The sequence below is a fragment of the Cherax quadricarinatus genome, chromosome 29 (assembly GCF_038502225.1).
Source record: "Cherax quadricarinatus isolate ZL_2023a chromosome 29, ASM3850222v1, whole genome shotgun sequence".
Classification (NCBI taxonomy): domain Eukaryota; kingdom Metazoa; phylum Arthropoda; class Malacostraca; order Decapoda; family Parastacidae; genus Cherax; species Cherax quadricarinatus.
In genome coordinates this window covers 5,932,046-5,954,162 of record NC_091320.1, presented here as the reverse complement: position 1 = coordinate 5,954,162, position 22,117 = coordinate 5,932,046, and the positions used below count along the sequence as shown (strand labels likewise).

The 22,117-nt window shown below is 40.8% G+C and overlaps 2 protein-coding genes across 2 annotated transcripts in view; one reads left to right on the top strand and one right to left on the bottom strand.

Annotated features, from left to right (window-relative positions):
- The window catches only part of LOC128690417 (L-selectin), a 174,964-nt gene that overhangs the window by 65,486 nt on the left and 87,361 nt on the right, over positions 1-22,117 (bottom strand). The gene's annotated exons all lie outside the window — the stretch shown is intronic.
- On the top strand, positions 5,224-21,511 carry LOC128690635 (uncharacterized). The gene is made up of 5 exons (XM_053779364.2): positions 5,224-5,248; positions 18,186-18,368; positions 18,720-18,894; positions 19,116-19,218; positions 20,922-21,511. Exons 2-5 carry the CDS (start codon positions 18,186-18,188, stop codon positions 21,064-21,066), a joined length of 606 nt encoding a protein of 201 aa, XP_053635339.1. The 5' UTR covers positions 5,224-5,248; the 3' UTR covers positions 21,067-21,511.

Sequence of the window (22,117 nt, the reverse complement as noted above, 5' to 3'; positions counted from 1 at the left end):
TTGGTTGATGTGCGCTTCAGGAGATGTGCCTGGTGTTATACTCACCCCAAGATATTTTTCCTTGAGTAAGGTTTGTAGTCTCTGGCCCCCTAGACTGTACTTCGTCTGCGGTCTTCTTTGCTCTTCCCCAATCTTCATGACTTTGCACTTGGTTGGGTTGAACTCCAGGAGCTAATTGCTGCACCAGGTCTGCAGCCTGTCCAGATCCCGTTGTAGTTCTGCCTGGTCTTCGATCGAATGAATTCTTCTAATCAACTTCACGTCATCTGCAAACAAGGACACTTCGGAGTCTATTCCTTCCGTCACGTCGTTCACAAATACCAGAAACAGCACTGGTCCTAGGACTGACCCCTGTGGGACCCCGCTGGTCACAGGTGCCCACTCTGACACCTCGCCACATACCATGACTCGCTGCTGTCTTCCTGACAAGTATTCCCTGATCCATTGTAGTGCCTTCCCTGTTATCCCTGCTTGGTCCTCCAGTTTTTGCACTAATCTCTTGTGTGGAACTGTGTCAAACGCCTTCTTGCAGACAAAGAAAATGCAATCCACCCACCCCTCTCTCTCTTGTCTTACTGCTGTCACCATGTCACAGAACTCCAGTAGGTTTGTGACACAGGATTTCCCGTCCCTGAAACCATGTTGGCTGCTGTTGATGAGATCATTCCTTTCTAGGTGTTCCACCACACTTCTGATAATCTTCTCCATGACTTTGCATACTATATATGTCAGTGACACTGGTCTGTAGTTTAGTGCTTCATGTCTGTCTCCTTTTTTAAAGACTGGGACTGAATTTGCTCTCTTCCATGCCTCAGGCAATCTCCCTGTTACGATAGATGTATTGACTATTGTTGTTAAGGGTACACATAGTGCCTCTGCTCCCTCTCTCAGGACCCATGGAGAGATGTTATCTGGCCCCATTGCCTTTGAGGTATCTAGCTCACTCAGAAGCCTCTTCACTTCTTCCTCGGTTGTGTGTACTGTGTCCAGCACTTGGTGGTGAGCCCCACCTCTCCTTCTTTCTGTAGCCCCTTCTGTCTCCTCTGTGAACACTTTTTTAAATCTCTTGTTGAGTTCCTCTCATACTTCATGGTCATTTCTTGTTGTCTCTCCTCCTTTCTTCCTTAGCCTGATTACCTGGTCCTTGACTGTTGTTTTCCTCCCGATGTCGCTGTATAAAGCTTCTGGTCAGATTTGGCTTTCACTGCTATGTCGCTTTCATATTGTCATTGGGCCTCCCTTCTTATCAGTGCATATTCATTTCTGGCTCTATGACTGCTCTCCTTATTCTTCTGGGTTTTTTGCCTTCTATATTTCTTCCATTTCCTAGCACACTTAGTTTTTGCCTCCCTGCAGCTTTGGGTGAACCATGGGCTCATCCTGGCTTTTCCATTAATCCTGTTACCCTTGGGTACAAACCTCTCCACAGCCTCCTTGCACATTGTTGCTACATATTCCATCATCTCATTAACTGACTTCCCTGCCAGTTCTCTGTCCCAATGAACCCCGTTCAGGAAGTTCCTCATTCCCGTGTAGTCCCCTTTCTTGTATTTTGGCTTCATTCGTCCTGGCCTTTCTGCTTCCCCCTCCACTTGTAGCTCTACTGTGTATTCGAAGCTTAAAACCACATGATCGCTTTCCCCAAGGGGTCTTTCATATGTGATGTCCTCAATATCTATACTACTCAAGGTGAATACTAGGTCCAGTCTTGCTGGTTCATCCTCTCCTCTCTCTCTTGTAGTGTCCCTTACGTGTTGGTACATGAAGTTTTCCAGTACCACCTCCATCATCTTAGCCCTCCATGTGTCTTGGCCCCCATGTGGCTGCAAGTTCTCCCAATCGATCTCCTTGTTGTTAAAGTCACCCATGATCAGGAGTTTTGCCCTGCATGCTTGAGCTTTTCTGGCCACTGCAGCCAGTGTGTCAACCTTCGCTCTATTGCTCTGTTATACCCTTGCCTTGGCCTCCTGCTGTTCTGTGGTGGGTTATACATCACTACAATTACCACCTTAGGACCTCCAGAGTGAAGTGTTTCCACTATGTAATCGCTTGCTTCTCCGCTGTCTCCTCCCTCCAGCTCATCAAAATTCCATCGGTTTTTGATCAACAGTGCCACTCCTCCACCCCCCCTGTTACCTCTGTTTTTCCTCAGGATCTGGTATCCCATTGGAAAGATGGCATCTGTTATCATACCTGTTAGCTTAGTTTCTGTGAGAGCTATGATGTCCGGTGATCCCGCTTTGACTCTTTCGTGCCACTCCTCCCACTTATTTGTTATTCCATCAGCGTTTGTGTACCATACCTTCAGTTTCCTTTCCAACACTGTGGTTTGGGGGGGCCTGTGAGGGTGGGAGACCTTGTAGCATACTGTGGGATTCTATAGCTGGGTGCTGGGTGGAAGCTGTGAGTGTGGATTGTAGTATGTGTTGGGATGGTGTTCTGAGGATAGTTCTGTGTGCTTGCCCTTGCTGCTCTGTTCTGCTCTGATTGACCTCTGCTGGTTCCATCCTTTTATGTATGTATGTATGTATGCATGTATGTATGTATGCATGTATGTATGTATGCATGTATGTATGTATGCATGTATGTATGTATGTATGTATGTATGTATGTATGTATGTATGTATGTATGTATGTATGTATGTATGTATGTGTATATATATATATATATATATATATATATATATATATATATATATATATATATATATATATATATATATATATATATATATATATATATATATATATATATATATATATTCCTTCTTTCTTTCAACACACCGGCTGCATCCCACCGAGGCGGGGTGGCTCAAAAGAAAAAACGAAAGTTTCTCCTTTTGCATTTAGTAATATATACAGGAGAAGAGGTTACTAGCCCCTTGCTCCCGGCATTTTAGTCGCCTCTTACAACACGCATGGCTTACGGAGGAAGAATTCTGTTCCACTTCCCCATGGAGGATATATATACATACATATACATATATATACATACATATATATATATATATATATATATATATATATATATATATATATATATATATCTATATTTATTTGTGTGTGTGTGTGTGTGTGTGTGTGTGTGTGTGTGTGTGTGTGTGTGTTTGCGTAGGGTTGTGTGTACTCACCTAGTTGTGGTTGCAGGGGTCAAGATTCAGCTCCTGGCCCCGTCTCTTCACCGACCGCTACTAGGTCCTCTCTCCTACTGCTCCATGAGCTTTATCATACCTCGTCTTAAAACTATGTATAGTTCCTGCCTCCACTACATCGCTTGCCAGACTATTCCACTTTCTAACTACTCTATGACTGAAGAAATACTTCCTAACTTCCCTTTGGCTCATCTGAGTCTTCAGCTTCCAATTGTGACCCCTTGTTTCTGTGTCCCATCTCTGGAACATCCTGTCTCTGTCCACCTTGTCCATTCCACGCAGTATTTTGTATGTCGTTATCATGTCTCCCCTGACCCTCCTGTTCTCCAGTGTTGTCAGACCGATTTCTCTTAACCTTTCTTCATAGGATATTCCCCTTAGCTCTGGAACTAGCCTTGTTGCAAACCTTTGCACTTTCTCTAATTTCTTGACGTGTTTGACCAGGTGTGGGTTTCAAACTGGTGCTGCGTACTCCAGTATGGGCCTGACGTACACAGTGTATAAAGTCTTGAACGATTCCTTACTGAGGTACCGGAACGCTATTCTCAGGCTTGCCAAGCGCCCATATGCCGAAGCAGTTATCTGGTTAATGTGTGCTTCTGGCGATGTACTCGGTATTATACTCACTCCTAGGTCTTTCTCCTTGAGTGAGGTTTGCAGCCTTTGGCCTCCAAGCCTATACTCTGTCTGCGGTCTTCTTTGCCCTCCTCCGATCTTCATGACTTTGCATTTGGCGGGCTTAAATTCTAGGAGCCAGTTTCTGGACCACACATCCAGCCTGTCCAGGTCTCTTCGTAGACCTGTCTGGTTCGCGTCTGATTTAATTCTCCTCATTAACTTCACGTCATCTGCAAACAGGGACACTTCTGAGTCTATCCCTTCCGTCATGTCGTTCACATATACCAAGAATAGCACTGGTCCCAGGACTGACCCCTGTGGGACCCCACTCTTCACTGGAGCCCACTGTGATACCTCATCACGGACCATGACTCGCTGTTGCCTCCCTGTTAGGTATTCTCTGATCCATTGCAGTGCCCTTCCTGTTATACGTGCTTGTTCCTCTAGCTTCTGTACTAATCTCTTGTGAGGAACAGTTTCGAAGGCCTTCTTGCAGTCCAAGAAAATGCAATCGACCCACCCCTTCCTCTCATTTCTTGCTTCAGTTACCTTGTCATAAAACTCTAGTAGGTTTGTGACAAAGGATTTGCCTTCCACGAATCCGCGCTGGCTGTGGTTTATAATCTTGTTACGCTCCAGGTGCTCCACCACTCTCCTCCTGATAATCTTTTCCAAGACTTTGTTTACTATACATGTCAGTGACACTGGTCTATAATTTAGTGCTTCATTTCTGTCTCCCTTCTTAAAGATGGGGACTACATTTGCCTTCTTCCATACTTCAGGTAGCTGCCCAGTTTCAAGGGAAGTGTTGAAGATTTCGGTGAGTGGCACACATAGTGTCCCTGCTCCCTCTCTAAGGACCCACGGAGAGATGTTATCCGGTCCCACCGCCTTTGAGGTATCACTTAGGAGCTTCTTCACCTCCTCCTCAGTTGTGTGTAATTCGTCCAACACTTGTTGGTATACCCCTTGTTGCTGTACCCCACTGTTGCACCTTCCCATTGTCCCTTTAGCCTCCACTGTAAATACTTCCTGAAATCTCATGTTGACCTCCTCACATTCCTCCTGGTCGTTTCGTGTGAGCTCTCCACCTTCTTTCCTCAGCCTGTGTGTGTGTGTGTGTGTGTGTGTGTGTGTGTGTGTGTGTGTGTGTGTGTGTGTGTGTGTGTGTGTGTGTGTGTGTGTGTGTGTGTGTGTGTGTGTGTGTTTATACGTATAATTATACAATAAGCTTCACCGGGATGTTATCATGTGTTAGGAACATTTGTTGCTGACTCGTATTTACTTTTAAATAGCCTGAGAGCATGTTCTTTACGTGGTGTGTGAGGACGGGTATCGTGGCAGGCAGCTCTCCCTCTCACCTCCCACATTAGGTGAGCGGGAGGGCGGATTCCCAGAGCGTCCTTGACCCACTGCACAAGCCAGCGGATATATAAGCCGGTTGCTGCGGCTTGAAAGGGATTTACAATCTCACTAAGGTAGGTGGTGGTGGTGCTTTGTCCGTCAAGAGACAGTCTCCGGTGTCTGTGTCAGATGAGAACCCTCTTAGTGATTCAACAGCATCCCTCATATCAGTGCTGGATATCAGTGATAAGTCAGTAACTTGCCTATAGTTGCTGGGTACCAGTGAACAGGCACCGCTTGCGTACCTGTCTGGGGTATTAGTAAATAGGGAACGGCTGGCGTATTGAACAATTTGTTACGCAACTCCTTGGCGCACCAGTGCCGAGCCTCATTTGTTACACAACTACTGGCGTACCCACTATGAACTAAAGGTCACCACGTAGCTTCTTAGAATTTTATGTATAAGGTTTGTGACTGATGGAGCTGAGAGACGCTGCCTCCATATACCTCTACACTGTAACAGTATCACAACACAACTCTTCAGTGTATCACTCTCACACAACACAATTCTTCAGTGTATCACTCTCACACAACACAATTCTTCAGTGTATCACTCTCACACAACACAATTCTTCAGTGTATCACTCACACACAACACAACTCTTCAGTGTATCACTCTCACACAACACAATTCTTCAGTGTATCACTCACACACAACACAATTCTTCAGTGTATCACTCTCACACAACACAATTCTTCAGTGTATCACTCTCACACAACACAACTCTTCAGTGTATCACTCTCACACAACACAATTCTTCAGTGTATCACTCACACAACACAACTCTTCAGTGTGTTACGTAAAGAAGTCAATGATGCCTTTAACATTCAGAAGCTTTAATCAACCGACGTCTTAATTTTTATTCCTGAAGTGAAAGACATTTCGAGTTCGCTCATTTCCATGTGTCATGCATCATGGCGTGTGATATAGATTAAAACATTCTTCACTACGATGATTAACAACAAACAATCTCTCCCTCGTGTGTATAAATATTTTCCTGTTGGGTTATGCTAACGGGTATTGCTTCATCCTATACCTTGCTACATGATTTTTGTACGGGACTACGTTTCAAGCATTGTCCTAAATCAAATAATAATAAATTGATACATACTCCTACGAACCACAGATACATATTCCTACGAACCACAGATATATTCTCCTACGAACCACAGATATATACTCCTACGAACCACAGATATATACTCCTACGAACCACAGATACATACTCCTACGAACCACAGATACATACTCCTACGAACCACAGATACATACTCCTACGAACCACAGATACATACTCCTACGAACCACAGATATATACTCCTACGAACCACAGATACATACTCCTACGAACCACAGATATATACTCCTACGAACCACAGATACATACTCCTACGAACCACAGATACATACTCCTACGAACCACAGATACATACTCCTACGAACCACAGATACATACTCCTACGAACCACAGATATATACTCCTACGAACCACAGATACATACTCCTACGAACCACAGATACATACTCCTACGAACCACAGATACATACTCCTACGAACCACAGATACATACTCCTACGAACCACAGATATATACTCCTACGAACCACAGATACATACTCCTACGAACCACAGATATATACTCCTACGAACCACAGATACATACTCCTACGAACCACAGATATATACTCCTACGAACCACAGATACATACTCCTACGAACCACAGATATATACTCCTACGAACCACAGATACATACTCCTACGAACCACAGATACATACTCCTACGAACCACAGATACATACTCCTACGAACCACAGATACATACTCCTACGAACCACAGATATATACTCCTACGAACCACAGATATATACTCCTACGAACCACAGATATATACTCCTACGAACCACAGATACATACTCCTACGAACCACAGATACATACTCCTACGAACCACATATATACTCCTACGAACCACAGACGCGATTCCTTGTTTTCCCTAAGAGCACATGCAGACTGTACTTACCTAAAGATGTCCAATTTCTTTACTTTATCTGATATGTATTACTCCGGAACACAATACAAAAATCTTAATACTGCGCATGCACGTAAGCAAGGCCGCTGCGATCCTGTAAATACCAGCCTAGGTATAAATTATACGCTTCGCAATAAAGTCTATTATCGCAATAATTTAAGCAGCAGCAGCTGCGGTCCACAATTGAGGAAACAAGGGTTCGATTCTGACACGAGTGGAAAGGTTCTACGTGTTTCATTACAAGAGTTTTCCTTGTTCACCAAGGAATAAGTATGTACATGGGTATTCACCTATATACGGTTGCAAGGGTCAAGTCACAGCTTCTGGCCCGTCCTCTTTGCTGGTCTCTATAGACCCACTCTCTCCCGACTTCAAGAGCTTAATCGTGCCTCTTCTTAAAGCTATGTATGCATTCCACCTCTACTACATTCTCCAGATTGTTCCATTTCCTGACAACTTTAAGGAGAAATGGGAAAGGGAAAGAGGGTAGTCGTAGTATACTTAAGACAAAGCTACGAGACAAAATAAGTTGTGGTAGAATAACTGTGTATCGTATCGTGTAACGTAAAATGAAATACCGTCTGAGCGGAATATTGATGTTACGGTTGCTGTCCGTTGATGCATCTCTAGAGTTTATTATAATTGTTCGTTACTTTTATTATTGCTTAAGATGATGAGATGTGGTGAGTGTGGTGAATGCTGAGGTGAGTGTGGTGAGGGCCGAGGTAGGTGAGTGTGGTGAATGCTGAGGTGAGTGTGGTGAGGGCCGAGGTAGGTGAGTGTGGTGAATGCTAGAGTGAGGTGAGGGCCGAGGTAGGTGAGTGTGGTGAATGCTGAGGAAGGTGAGTGTAGTGAGTGCTGAGTAGTGAGGGCTGAGGTGAGTATGTTGAGGGCTGAGGTGTGTTGAAGGCTGAGTTGAGTGCGTTGAGGGCTGAGGTGAGTGTGTTGAGGACTGAGGTGAGTGTGTTGAGGACTGAGGTGAGTGTGTTGAGGACTGAGGTGAGTGTGTTGAGGACTGAGGTGAGTGTGTTGAGGACTGAGGTGAGTGTGTTGAGGATTGAGGTGAGTGTGTTGAGGGCTGAGGTGAGTGTGTTGAGTGCTGAGATGAGTGTGTTGAGGACTGAGGTGAGTGAATGTGGTGGGGATTTGCTTAATCGCCCCCAGCTTCCTTGTTCACCCCATCACCTCCATGTTCCCTCTCACCTCACACCCCACCCTCACCACCACCCTCACCCTCACCCTCACCCCCACCCTCACCCTCACCCCCACCCTCACTCCATCACTACCAATATGACATGGAAATACAGTTAGGTTTTGTTCTCACAAGGAAAGTATCACATGGAACGAGGCAGCACTTCACTGCATCTTATTTTGGTAAATAATAATTAAAACTTGTGTTCCCTCATCCCATTTCTCTTCCCCAATACAGAATCCCATTATTACCCCTTCACCACCATACAATCTTGCGTCATAGACAGATGAGAATATCATCTCCCAAACTGTACACAACTGTACATCTCTCAGTGTCACTGTGTCCGAGCAAGTGTTAAGTGTAGCAAGTGTAGCTGTCTTTCTTCTCTTCTGTTGACTGTCCCAACAAGTACACAAGCCAGGCGAGTGTCACCTTCCCAGTAGATGTGATTGTACCAAGTAAGACTTTCATAAGTTGACCCCAGCCGAGCTATCACTTGATCTCAATAAGGTACTCACCCAGTTGTGACTGTGGGATTGGAATGTCGGAATCTGACCTCATATCTGAACTGCATGTAACTGCTTTCACTAGTTCCTTGCCTCGAAATCCTTGTCGTACTTATCCTTAAAGCTGTTTATTGTATTTATTTCCACCCCTTCTCTTCCTGGTCATTCCAGTTCCTCCTCACCTTGAAGACGACGCATATCCTAACATACCTTTTACTTACACAAATAACCCGCACAGAGAAGAGAGGAGCTTACGACGACGTTTCGGTCCGACTTGGACCATTTACAAAGTCACACTGTATCGTTCCAGTCACGGTATTGAGCCCTTTTTTGTTATTTATACCTTTTTTGTTATTTATACCTTTTTTGTTATTTATACCTTTTACTTCTAAGTATACCACTTGGTTCTTAAGTACCACCTTTCACACAGTCTAGCCTTTCCTGTCCAGTTCAGTCCACTGAACATAATGGAGTATAATGAGCGTTGTTGACATGCCTTCCCTGGTCTTTTTTTTTATTTAATCTTGTTAGATTCACCTCTTATAATCTTCCCTTTTAGGTGAGCCTTTACTGATGCAAGACCAAACCTGTTCCAAACTCAACACGTCATGAATATTCAGCCTGACAACGTTCTGCCCAGAACAATGTTCTACCCAGAGCAGTGTTCTACCCAGAATAATGTTCTACCCAGAGCAGTGTTCTACCCAGAACAATCTTCTACCCAGAACAATGTTCTACCTAGAACATTGTTCTACCCAGAATGTTCTAACCTGAACAATGTTCTACCCAGAACAATGTCCTACCCAGAATAATGTTCTACCCAGAGCAGTGTTCTACCCAGAATAATGTTCTACCCAGAGCAGTGTTCTACCCAGAACAATCTTCTACCCAGAACAATGTTCTACCTAGAACATTGTTCTACCAAAAACAATGTTCTACCCAGAACAGTGTTCTACCCAGAATGTTCTAACCTGAACAATGTTCTACCCAGAACAATGTCCTACCCAGAACTATGTCCAACCCAGAGCAATGTTCTACTCAGAACAATGTTCAACCTAGAACATTGTCAAATAAAAAGAACATATCGGGTAAAAGTTAATTGGTTTGTCAACATTGGCTTAAAATTCTCACGAATTTATTAATAATGAAAATATGTTACTATTTTCTTTATATTAAACTCAAATTTATAATATTTTTCTCAACCACAGGTCACAGTTTTCTCAGGTTTTAACCATTAAATGGAATCACTAAAAGCTCTTATAAGAATAAACAAGGAATATGACTCCTGCTTAGTTTTAATACTACTGAACATTTTCCGGTTTTCCCTAATCAAAATTTTCACATTCTGCACACGGGATCTCATAGACACAATCATCATAATTTTTCTGGGGAGCTCCTGGGCAAACGGTTTTGTTAACATCAGAACTTTAAAATATAATAAAGAAGAAAGAAGGAATTTCAAGGAATCGTACGTGATATATTAACAACACATTCTTGGCTGAACATAGGTCTTCCTCTTTCTAGGTTTGTGAAATTAGTTTCTAGAATTTTGGGGGGAGGATTTATGGATTGTAGATTAGGGACTTTTTCGAACACCTTAAGTGTTTCGTTATCTATGAACTCGGGGTTGCAAATATGCAGTGATTCCAGAACATGGAGAAGAACACAGAACATTTCACTCTGTCGTGATGTGAACAATAATACACATAGAAACAAATACTGATTTTCTTTGTATCGTAGAATCGAATTGTTTGTTCCTCTCATAATAAAAGAATTTTAAAAAGGCGGTGAGTTATTTTGTTTAATAGGCTATTTCTAATTTGAAAAATTCTTTCTAATTTGAAAGGACTTTTTTTTAATTTGAAAGGAGTCTTTCCAATTTGATGGGATTCTTTCTAATGTGATGGGATTCTTTCTAATTTGGACGGATTCTTTCTAATTTGAAGGGATACTTTCTAATTTTGAGGGATTCTTTCTAATTTGGAGGGATTCTTTTTAATTTGGAGGGATTCTTTTTAATTTGGAGGGACTTTCTAATTTGGAGAGATTCTTTCTGATTTTGAGGGAGTCTTTCTAATTTGGAGGGATTCTTTCTAATTTGGAGGGATTCTTTCTAATTTGGAGGATTCTTTCTAATTTGGAGGGATTCATTCTAATTTTGAGGGAGTCTTTCTAATTTTGAGGGATTCTTTCTAATTTGGAGGGATTCTTTCTAATTTGAAGGGATACTTTCTAATTTTGAGGGATTCATTCTAATTTGGAGGGATTCTTTCTAACTTAGAGGGATTCTTTTTAATTTGGAGGGATTCTTTTTAATTTGGAGGGATTCTTTTTAATTTGGAGGGATTCTTTCTAATCTGGAGGGATTCTTTCTAATTTGGAGGGATTCTTTCTAATTTTGAGGGATTCTTTCTAATGTGGAGGGATTCTTTCTAATGTGGAGGGATTCTTTCTAATGTGGAGGGATTCTTTTTAATTTGGAGGGATTCTTTCTAATTTGGAGGGATTCTTTCTAATTTGGAGGGATTCTTTCTAATTTGGAGGGATTCTTTCTAATGTGGAAGGATTCTTTCTAATTTGAAGGGATTCTTTGTAATTTTTATTTAGCAGCCGAGAAACCCGAATTCAGTTCATGGCAAGTTTACGTACTCTGGCAAGTTTATGTACTCTGGCAAGTTTACGTACTCTGGCAAGTTTATGTACTCTGGCAAGTTTAAGTACTCTGACAAGTTTATGTACTCTGGCAAGTTTACGTACTCTGACAAGTTTATGTACTCTGGCAAGTTTACGACTCTGACAAGTTTACGTACTCTGACAAGTTTATGTACTCTGGCAAGTTATTGTACTCTGGCAAGTTTGTGTACTCTGACAAGTTTATGTACTTTGCCAAGTTTATGTACTCTGGCAAGTTGATGTACTCTGGCAAGTTTATGTACTCTGGCAAGTTTACGTACTCTGGCAAGTTTACATACTCTGACAAGTTTATGTACTCTGGCAAGTTATTGTACTCTGGCAAGTTTATGTACTCTAGCAAGTTTACGTACTCTGACAAGTTTATGTACTCTGCCAAGTTTATGTACTCTGGTAAGTTTATGTACTCTGGCAATTCACATTTGCACCTTCTGCCTCTGTTCACCTAACACTGGTGTTAGACTACTGCTGTTGGTATCAGCTGGGAGAAGAGGAGAGAAGCAACACAGTGTTTGTTTCTCTTTGGTTATCCTTGGTTATCCTTGGTTATCCTTGGTTATCCTGGGTTATCCTGGGTTATCCTGGATTATCCTGGATTATCCTGGATTATCCTGGGTTATCCCGGGATAATAAGCTTCTATGGCTAATAATCTTAATTACTTTCTTCCTTTCTAGGCAAATAAGGCAGTGACTCTGTTTTCCCAGCAATATTTCTTATTTCTTATGATTCTATCTCAGTTTTTTTAAATGATCTGGCTTATTGAGAATGCATTTGTCTCGAGTATTTCCTAGTCTTTTTTTTCACTTGTTTCTTCCTCTTCCCACATTTTCTGTGGTTTTCTTAATTTCATTATCGGTATTATCCCATCTGTTTCATTTTGGTTCTTCAGTTACCAGAACTTCGAAATTCTCAATACTAGTGACATGGTCCTCAGACAAATAGAGAAACTAAAACCTAACAAATCCCCAGGTCCTGATGAACTGTTTGCAAGGGTGTTAAACGAATGTAAAGAGGAACTTAGCATACCTTTGGCTAATCTTTTTAACATATCACTACAAACTGGCATAGTGCCTGATAAGTGGAAAATGGCAAATGTAATACCTATTTACAAGGCAGGTGACGGGTTCTCGGCTTCGAACTTTAGACCAATAAGCCTTACCTCCATAATGGAAAAATTTATGGAATCAATAATTGCCGAAGCAATTCGTAGCCATCTTGACAGGCACAGATTGATTAATGATTCTCAACACGGTTTTACAAAGGGGCGTTCCGGTCTTACGAATTTACTAACTTTTTTCACTAAGGTGTTTGAGGAGGTAGATCATGGTAATGAATATGATATTGCGTATATGGACTTCAGTAAGGCTTTCGATAGAGTTCCACACCAGAGACTATTGAGGAAACTTAGGGCACACGGAATAGGAGGAGAAATTTTTTCCTGGGTAGAGGCATGGCTGACAAATAGACAGCAGAGAGTTTGCATAAATGGGGAGAAATCCGAATGGGGGCACGTCACAAGCCGTGTTCCTCAGGGGTCAGTGTTGGGCCCGTTGTTGTTCACAATTTACATAAACGACATGGATGAGGGAATAAATAGCGACATAAGCAAATTTGCTGATGACACCAAAATAGGCCGTCCAATTCATTCTAATGAGGACATTAGAGCACTCAGGATGATTTGAATAGACTGACGCAATGGTCGGAGAAGTGGCAGATGCAGTTTAATATTGACAAATGCAAAGTTCTAAATGTTGGACAGTTAAATAACCATGCCACATATAAACTAAATAATGTAGATGTTAATACTACTGATTGCGAAAAGGATTTAGGAGTTCTGGTTAGCAGTAACCTGAAACCAAGACAACAGTGCATTAGTGTTCGCAATAAAGCAACAGAATTCTTGGCTTCATATCTAGAAGTATAAATAAAAGAAGTCCTCAGGTTGTTCTTCAACTCTATATATCCTTGGTTAGGCATCATTTAGATTATGCTGCACAGTTCTGGTTACCGTATTACAGAATGGATATAAATGCACTGGAAAACGTACAAAGGAGGATGACAAAGATGATCCCATGTATCAGAAATCTTCCCTATGAGGATAGCCTGAGGGCGCTGAATCTGCACTCTCTCGAAAGGCGTAGAATTAGGGGGGGGGGATATGATCGAGGTGTATAAATGGAAAACAGGAATAAATAAAGGGGATGTAAATAGCGAGCTGAAAATTTCCAGCCAAGACAGGACTCGCAGCAATGGTTTCAGGTTGGAAAAATTCAGATTCAGGAAGGATATAGGAAAGCACTGGTTTGGTAATAGAGTTGTGGATGAGTGGAACAAACTCCCGAGTACAGTTATTGAGGCTAAAATGTTGTGTAGTTTTAAAAATAGGTTAGATAAATACATGAGTGGGTGTGGGTGGGTGTGAGTTGGACCTGACTAGCTTGTGCTACTGGGTCTGATGCAGTGCTCCTTCCTTGAGTGGAGATGACCAGACTGGATGGGTCATTGGGATAATCCGGGGAGGGGGACATGGACCTGCTCCGTATGGGTCAGTAGGCCTGTTGCAGTGTTCCTTCTTTCTTATGTTCTTATGTTCTTAACTGTCACTGCCTTTTTTTCTCTCTCTCGTATATTCTCTTGTATAGTCTGGTTTCCTGTGAACATACTCTGAAAGGACTGTTTTCTCTCACTCCCTTTTATTTTTTTTTGCTCTCTCTATCCCTCTCAATTACTTAACATCTTTTGTTAATTTTGCTTTCATTGCTTCTATTCTCTAAGGCTGTTGTTCTCTCCCATTTATTCACCTCAAGTGTCGACTTCTTGTTTCTTTTGTATCCTCTTGAATTTTTTGTTAGTTTCCTCTCGGATTTCTTCTAGTTACAAATGCAATTCCTCCTTCATTTTAGTTTGTAATGAAGCCATAATGAGTTCCAATTATGGATTCCCATTCATCCTTCTGCATACTCTCGTTGTTTCTTTCCATCTTGTTTCTAGTGTACTCCCATGTATCTCCTACCACTTTTCTTGTCTTGTAATTCTCTCTCTCTCTCATATATATATATATATATATATATATATATATATATATATATATATATATATATATATATATATATATATCTATATATATATATAGAGGGGCCACAAATATATCAGATCACTTTCTAGTTGTAGCTACACTGAGAGTAAAAGGTAGATGGGATACAAGGAGAATTGAAGCATCAGGGAAGAGAGAGGTGAAGGTTTATAAACTAAAAGAGGAGGCAGTTAGGGATAGATATAAACAGCTATTGGAGGATAGATGGGCTAATGAGAGCATAGGCAATGGGGTCAAAGAGGTATGGGGTAGGTTTAAAAATGTAGTGTTAGAGTGTTCAGCAGAAGTTTGTGGTTACAGGAAAGTGGGTGCGGGAGGGAAGAGGAGCGATTGGTGGAATGATAATGTAAAGAGAGTAGTAAGGGAGAAAAAAGTTAGCATATGAGAAGTTTTTACAAAGTAGAAGTGATGCAAGGAGGGAAGAGTATATGGAGAAAAAGAGAGAGGTTAAGAGAGTGGTGAAGCAATGTAAAAAGAGAGCAAATGAGAGAGTGGGTGAGATGTTATCAACAAATTTTGTTGAAAATAAGAAAAAGTTTTGGAGTGAGATTAACAAGTTAAGGAAGCCTAGATAACAAATGGATTTGTCAGTTAAAAATAGGAGAGGAGAGTTATTATATGGAGAGTTAAAGGTATTGGGAAGATGGAAGGAATATTTTGAGGAATTGTTAAATGTTGATGAAGATAGGGAAGCTGTGATTTCGTGTATAGGGCAAGGAGGAATAACATCTTGTAGGAGTGAGGAAGAGCCATTTGTGAGTGTGGGGGAAGTTCGTGAGGCAGTAGGTAAAATGAAAGGGGGTAAGACAGAAGGGATTGATGGGATAAAGATAGAAATGTTAAAAGCAGGTGGGGATATAGTTTTGGAGTGGTTGGTGCAATTATTTAATAAATGTATGGAAGAGGGTAAGGTACCTAGGGATTGGCAGAGAGCATGCATAGTTCCTTTGTATAAAGGCAAAGAGGACAAAAGAGAGTGCAAAAATTATAGGGGGATAAGTCTGTTGAGTATACCTGGTAAAGTGTATGGTAGAGTTATTATTGAAAGAATTAAAAGTAAGACGGAGAATAGGACAGCAGATGAACAAGGAGGCTTTAGGAAAGGTAGGGGGGGGTGTGGACCAGGTGTTTACAGTGAAACATATAAGTGAACAGTATTTAGATAAGGCTAAAGAGGTCTTTGTGGCATTTATGGATTTGGAAAAGGCGTATGACAGGGTGGACAGGGGGCAATGTGGCAGATGTTGCAGGTGTATGGTGTAGGAGGTAGGTTACTGAAAGCAGTGAAGAGTTTTTACGAGGATAGTGAGGCTCAAGTTAGAGTACATAGGAAAGAGGGAAATTACTTCCTAGTAAAAGTAGGCCTTAGACAAGGATGTGTGATGTCACCGTGGTTGTTTAATATATTTATAGATGGGGTTGTAAGAGAAGTAAATGCGAGGGTCTTGACAAGAGGCGTGGAGTTAAAAGATAAAGAATCACACATGAAGTGGGAGTTGTCACAGTTGCTCTTTGCTGATGACACTGTGCTCTTGGGAGATTCTGAAGAGAAGTTGCAGAGATTGGTGGATGAATTTGGTAGGGTGTGCAAAAGAAGAAAATTAAAAGTGAATACAGGAAAGAGTAAGGTTATGAGGATAACAAAAATATTAGGTGATGAAAGATTGGATATCAGATTGGAGGGAGAGAGTATGGAGGAGGTGAATGTATTCAGATATTTGGGAGTGGACGTGTCAGCGGATGGGTCTATGAAGGATGAGGGGAAAAGGGTGAGTGGTGCACTTAGGAGTCTGTGGAGACAAAGAACTTTGTCCTTGGAGGCAAAGAGGGGAATGTATGAGAGTATAGTTTTACCAACACTCTTATATGGGTGTGAAGCATGGGTGATGAATGTTGCAGCAAGGAGAAGGCTGGAGGCAGTGGAGATGTCATGTCTGAGGGCAATGTGTGGTGTGAATATAATGCAGAGAATTCGTAGTTTGGAAGTTAGGAGGAGGTGCGGGATTACCAAAACTGTTGTCCAGAGGGCTGAGGAAGGGTTGTTGAGGTGGTTCGGACATGTAGAAAGAATGGAGCGAAACAGAATGACTTCAAGAGTGTATCAGTCTGTAGTGGAAGGAAGGCGGGGTAGGGGTCGGCCTAGGAAAGGTTGGAGGGAGGGGGTAAAGGAGGTTTTGTGTGCGAGGGGCTTGGACTTCCAGCAGGCGTGCGTGAGCGTGTTTGATAGGAGTGAATGGAGACGAATGGTTTTTAATACTTGACGTGCTGTTGGAGTGTGAGCAAAGTAACATTTATGAAGGGGTTCAGGGAAACCGGCAGGCCGGACTTGAGTCCTGGAGATGGGAAGTACAGTGCCTGCACTCTGAAGGAGGGGTGTTAATGTTGCAGTTTAAAAACTGTAGTGTAAAGCACCCTTCTAGCAAGACAGTGATGGAGTGAATGCTGGTGAAAGTTTTTCTTTTTCGGGCCACCCTGCCTTGGTAGGAATCGGCCAGTGTGATAATAAAAATAAATATATATATATATATATATATATATATATATATATATATATATATATATATATATATATATATATATATATATATATATATATATATATATATATATATATATAATTCGCAAACAGGTGAAATTATTTACAAATATTGTCTCTACGTCCACAGCAGGACTCGAACCTGCAAACTCTGTATCAAGAGTCGACAGTACCTTACCACGGAGTCAGATCCCAGATAAGTATGGGCGCCTAGTCGGAACTAAACGATATTTCCCCATACCCTGGGCCACCAGGCTTGTTTTCAAAGTTATTTTATCATATCCTGCCACATGCAGTGGACAACGAAAGAGATTTGAAATGCTTAACAACTTTGCGAACAACTGGGATGTGAACATGCCAATTGTTCCAAGAATTTGGTCCTCATTACTGTACACGTGTTAAGAAATTTGAAGGAAATGTGTTGAGGCGTTCTGGAGTTACAAGCAAAATAAATTCGAAAAGTTGGAGGAAGAAAAAAATTCATGGAGATTCTTCAAGGCATCCCTCCGGAGATACCTTGAATATTATCAGGTATCCCTCCGGGGATATCTGTTAACATTCTAAAATCACTATGGAACTTACCATACATACAGCATTTTTGTTAAATAATAGGTGGTGTTTCCAGCTGTGTGACCATGATGCAGTGGTGCTGGTGTACAATATATGAAAAAAAATCATCGCGTTTTGCGCATCGATGCTCTAAGTCAGTGCAAATTTATATTCTTAATATTGTTGATTTTCATAAATTTTAAGTGACTGGTCTGTTCACAGGACATCATCATGGGAAGAATTTACAGCCACTCGAACATAGTTTTATTGACAAGAGACACTTTGTTTGTTGCCAGAAATCACCTACATCTGGTAGAAAATTCACACAAAGACAATTTACTGCAGTAAGAAAGATATTACAAAAGTCTAAGCATTCCTTGATTTATTATCACACTAATTTTATTTTTCCAGATGAAAGTAGTACTATTGGTGACTCTGGTTGGACTGGCGGCGTGCCAGTTCGGGTTCCAACCACAGAGACAGTTTTTCCAACCTCAGAGACAGTTCTTCAGGGGCCCACCTCAACAACAGTTCTTCAGGGGCCCACCTCAGGGCTTTAACAGATTCGTGCCACAAGGCGGGTTTGGTGTCCAGGTGAGACCATGATCGTCAGAGAGAATGTATGAAACCTGATTGGCCTAGTGTATATGGAATATGTGGCATTCTTCTAACATGACAGAAAAGGTAACTCTTTTGTCTCATGTTAGAGATCATCACCAACAAATTAGCTGGTCCTCTGCTTAAACTATCTACCACTCTTCCAGTCTTCACAGACGCCGTCTTGTAAAATCGATCCTTTAATCCAGCATTCCTAACATGAATCTTAGTTCCAATTACGTCTCTGGTAAAGCCTGAGAGAAGGACAGGGGAATAGTTTCGCGATCCTGTAATAATCCTTCATGGAATGTATTTGTAGATTTTGTTAAGAATATATTTATATTGTAGCCTGACGACGTTCGTGGTGGCAGTGCCTACTACTTCTCTTGGAGACACGACGGTGGTAGACAGTACACTGGCAATGCTGCCTTCGGTGTGTGTCGAAGTCTAGGAGGCGGGTGGCAGCCCGTGGGTATTAGCTCCCCTGATGAATCCAATTACATCAACAGCATTGTCGGAGGAGGTTAGCTTCACTTGCTCTACGTGTATCTTAAATTTCCTGTATAAAATTTAGCCTGCACGTCATCTTGTTTATTTTATGTAATACTGGTTAATGAATGTGAAATATTTATAAAATGATAACGTAAATTACGTTAATGTTCAACATTTTTTTTCGCCATTAGTATTATACCTGTTTAATCTCTCGTTTGCTTATCAAGTCTTATTTTGTGTGTGTGTGTGCAGAGGGACTGCAGTATATCTGGACCGGTGCTGTTAAATCTGGCCGTGGCTTCGCATGGTTGAACGGCGAGCCTTTCAATTTTGCTGACTGGTCCCACACAGGGGGGTAAGTTGCACACACAGCAGTCTTCTAGACTGTTAAGAAAGAGTTTGACTCGTCGCCATACACATTATTACTTAAAGAATGCTAGATATGCAAACACAATTAGAAGACACATTATGGCTAAACAAATTCCACGAATATAGGAATGAAGTTATGCAGGGTATAACCAGCAGTGACCCACAGTGTTTATACCAGGTCAAATAATGTGCTTAGAACAGGTTAGAAACTACTGACAGGAGCGACTATTACATATCCATTTCCACAGATACCAATAGTTTGAGGAGGATAGTAAAGAAAAGTAACAGTAGTCCACAAATAAAGTACGGCATAAAAAAATAAGGAAAGAATAAAAATGGGGAATATTAGACTGTTCATTTGTTAAAAGGGAACACTAGAGTTTCATAATAAGATCATCAAATCAGAGGAAAATAAGCATTTCTAAATAAAATCAAATTAAAACAAGGGTTTGTAAGGCAACGATTCACCTCGATATTAATATTAATATTAATATTAATATTAAAAATACCCGTTTCAAAAATTCTCTCAAATTATTTATTTAACTTAAGCTCTATTTAGGCATTTTTCAAAAGAATTTGGTAATTTTTTAATATTATTATTATTATTATTATTATTATTATTATTATTATTATTGTTGTTGCTAGTAGTAATAGTAACAGAAGCAGTAGAATTAGTAGTATTAGTAGCAATAGTAGTAATGGCAGTGATAATAGTAGTAGAAGTAGCTGTAGCTATAATAGTAGTAAGACTTGAAGTAATAGTAGTAGTTGAATAATTGAAGTGATAGTCGTAGTAATAGTGTTTGAAGTATCAATAACAGTAGTATGGCAATAGACGTAGTAGTAGTAGTAGTAGTAGAAGTAGTAGTAGTAGTAGTAGTAGTAGTAGAAGTAGTAGTAGTAGTAGAAGTAGTAGTATTAGTAGCAGTAGAAGCAGCGGTAGTAGTTGTAGTAGTTGCAGTAGTAGTAGTAGAAGTAGTATTAGTAGTAGAATTAGTAGTAGTAGTAGTAGTAGTAGCAGTAGTAGAAGTAATAGTACTAATAGTAGTATTAATTGTAGTATTAGTAGTAGTAGAATTAGTAGTCTTAGTAGTAGCAGTAGTACTACTTGTAGAAGTAGAAGTATTCATAAGGGAAGTAGTAACAGTAGTATTGGTATGTTCTGTAGGAGACACTAAACCCGTGAGGGCCATACAGAGCTTGGGAATGGGAAGTAACTAGGTTTGACCCAAAACATAAGATTTTTCCAATTCTTCGGATTAATTGCCTTTAAACATTCATGTTTCATGAATCGTGGTCTCTCCTCCCATAAATGTTTCTCTGTACAGTAAGTCCTCACTTAACGTCGTTTTATTATAACGTTCATGAGAAAAAAAACCGGTACCTAGCCTGACCCACTGTCTGTGTAGAATTTACACGTTTGTGTTTGAACTATGTGGTGGGAGAAGATGCTCCTTACAATTTTTACTTGCAAACATTTATTCCTTGATTTAATCCTGTTGCAATGAATGCTAAAAGTGCACTGTGCACCCGTGATGTTTATATCAATTAGCCAGTGGCAAAATTGGTTTTGTTATACGTCGTTTCATTTAAAGTCGCAGTTTCCAAGCACTATCGACGACGTTAAATGAGGACTTACTGCATATGGAAGGTTATATAATGTGTAACGAGTTCTGGTGTTTGTTACAGAGCTCGCCGACCTCAGCCCGACAACCGTGAGGGTGGTCAGGAGAACTGCCTGGCCGTCCTCAACAACTTCTATGGTGATGGTATCAAGTGGCATGACGTAGCCTGTCACCACGAGAAAGCTGTCATCTGTGAACGTCGTGCTTAGATCTCTCTCTCTCTCTCTCTCTCTCTCTCTCTCTCTCTCTCTCTCTCTCTCTCTCTCTCATTCTCCTCATTTTCCTCCCATACCTCCCTATAACTATCTCCCAAACGTCTCCTCACTGTCACAACTCCTCACTTTCTCATACGGAAACTCGCTACAGGAAGATCAATATTACTGTGAGCATGTCATAAACCCGGCCCCTATTCTTCCCTCTCTATCGCTTAATACAACTCCTTCCACTATGTCTCTCAGCTCTCATTCCGCCTGTAGTTCATGTCAGCTAAGTGCTCTTGTTCTGGATCTTACCAAACGTTTCACTTGCAGTATTTTCAACCATTCTTTACGCCTAATAATATTATTTCTAAAAATAAGGAGTATTACAAGATCTTTTAGCTGAGAATTCATCCAATATATTTTTCTCCTGATATATACATATATATATATATATATATATATATATATATATATATATATATATATTTATCTTGATTTATAGCTTAAGAACTGCTTTTTTTTTTAAACCAACTTGTTACATTATGAAGATAAAAAATAAAAATTAAATACTAGATTTTTATTTCTCTTTCACTCCTTTGTCATAATGAAGCGTTGTATCAAATATGTACTGTTATTATGATGAAAGTACAGTCTGTCTACTGTTATGATGAGTGTACAGTTTATTGTTACGATGACTGTTGTTATGATGGGTGTACAGTCTATTGTTACGATAACTTGTTATGATGAGTGTACAGTCTACTGTTATGATAACTGTTGTCATGATGAGTGTACAGTCTACTGTTACGATAACTGTTGTTATGATGAGTGTACAGTCTACTGTTATGATGACTCTTCAGCCTCTGTACTGTTAAGATAAATGTACAGTTTCTCTACTGTCACCATAGTTGCTGATCCCCTGCATATGTTTGTGTAGCATATCTGAGTATCGTAGTTAGTACAATCTATATATTTTATACAGACGATCCCTTGCTAGGTCTAGGGGCTAGCATGTGACGTCACGTGATGCCACATGTGAGCGTCAGTCGCCCTGCCCCTCTCT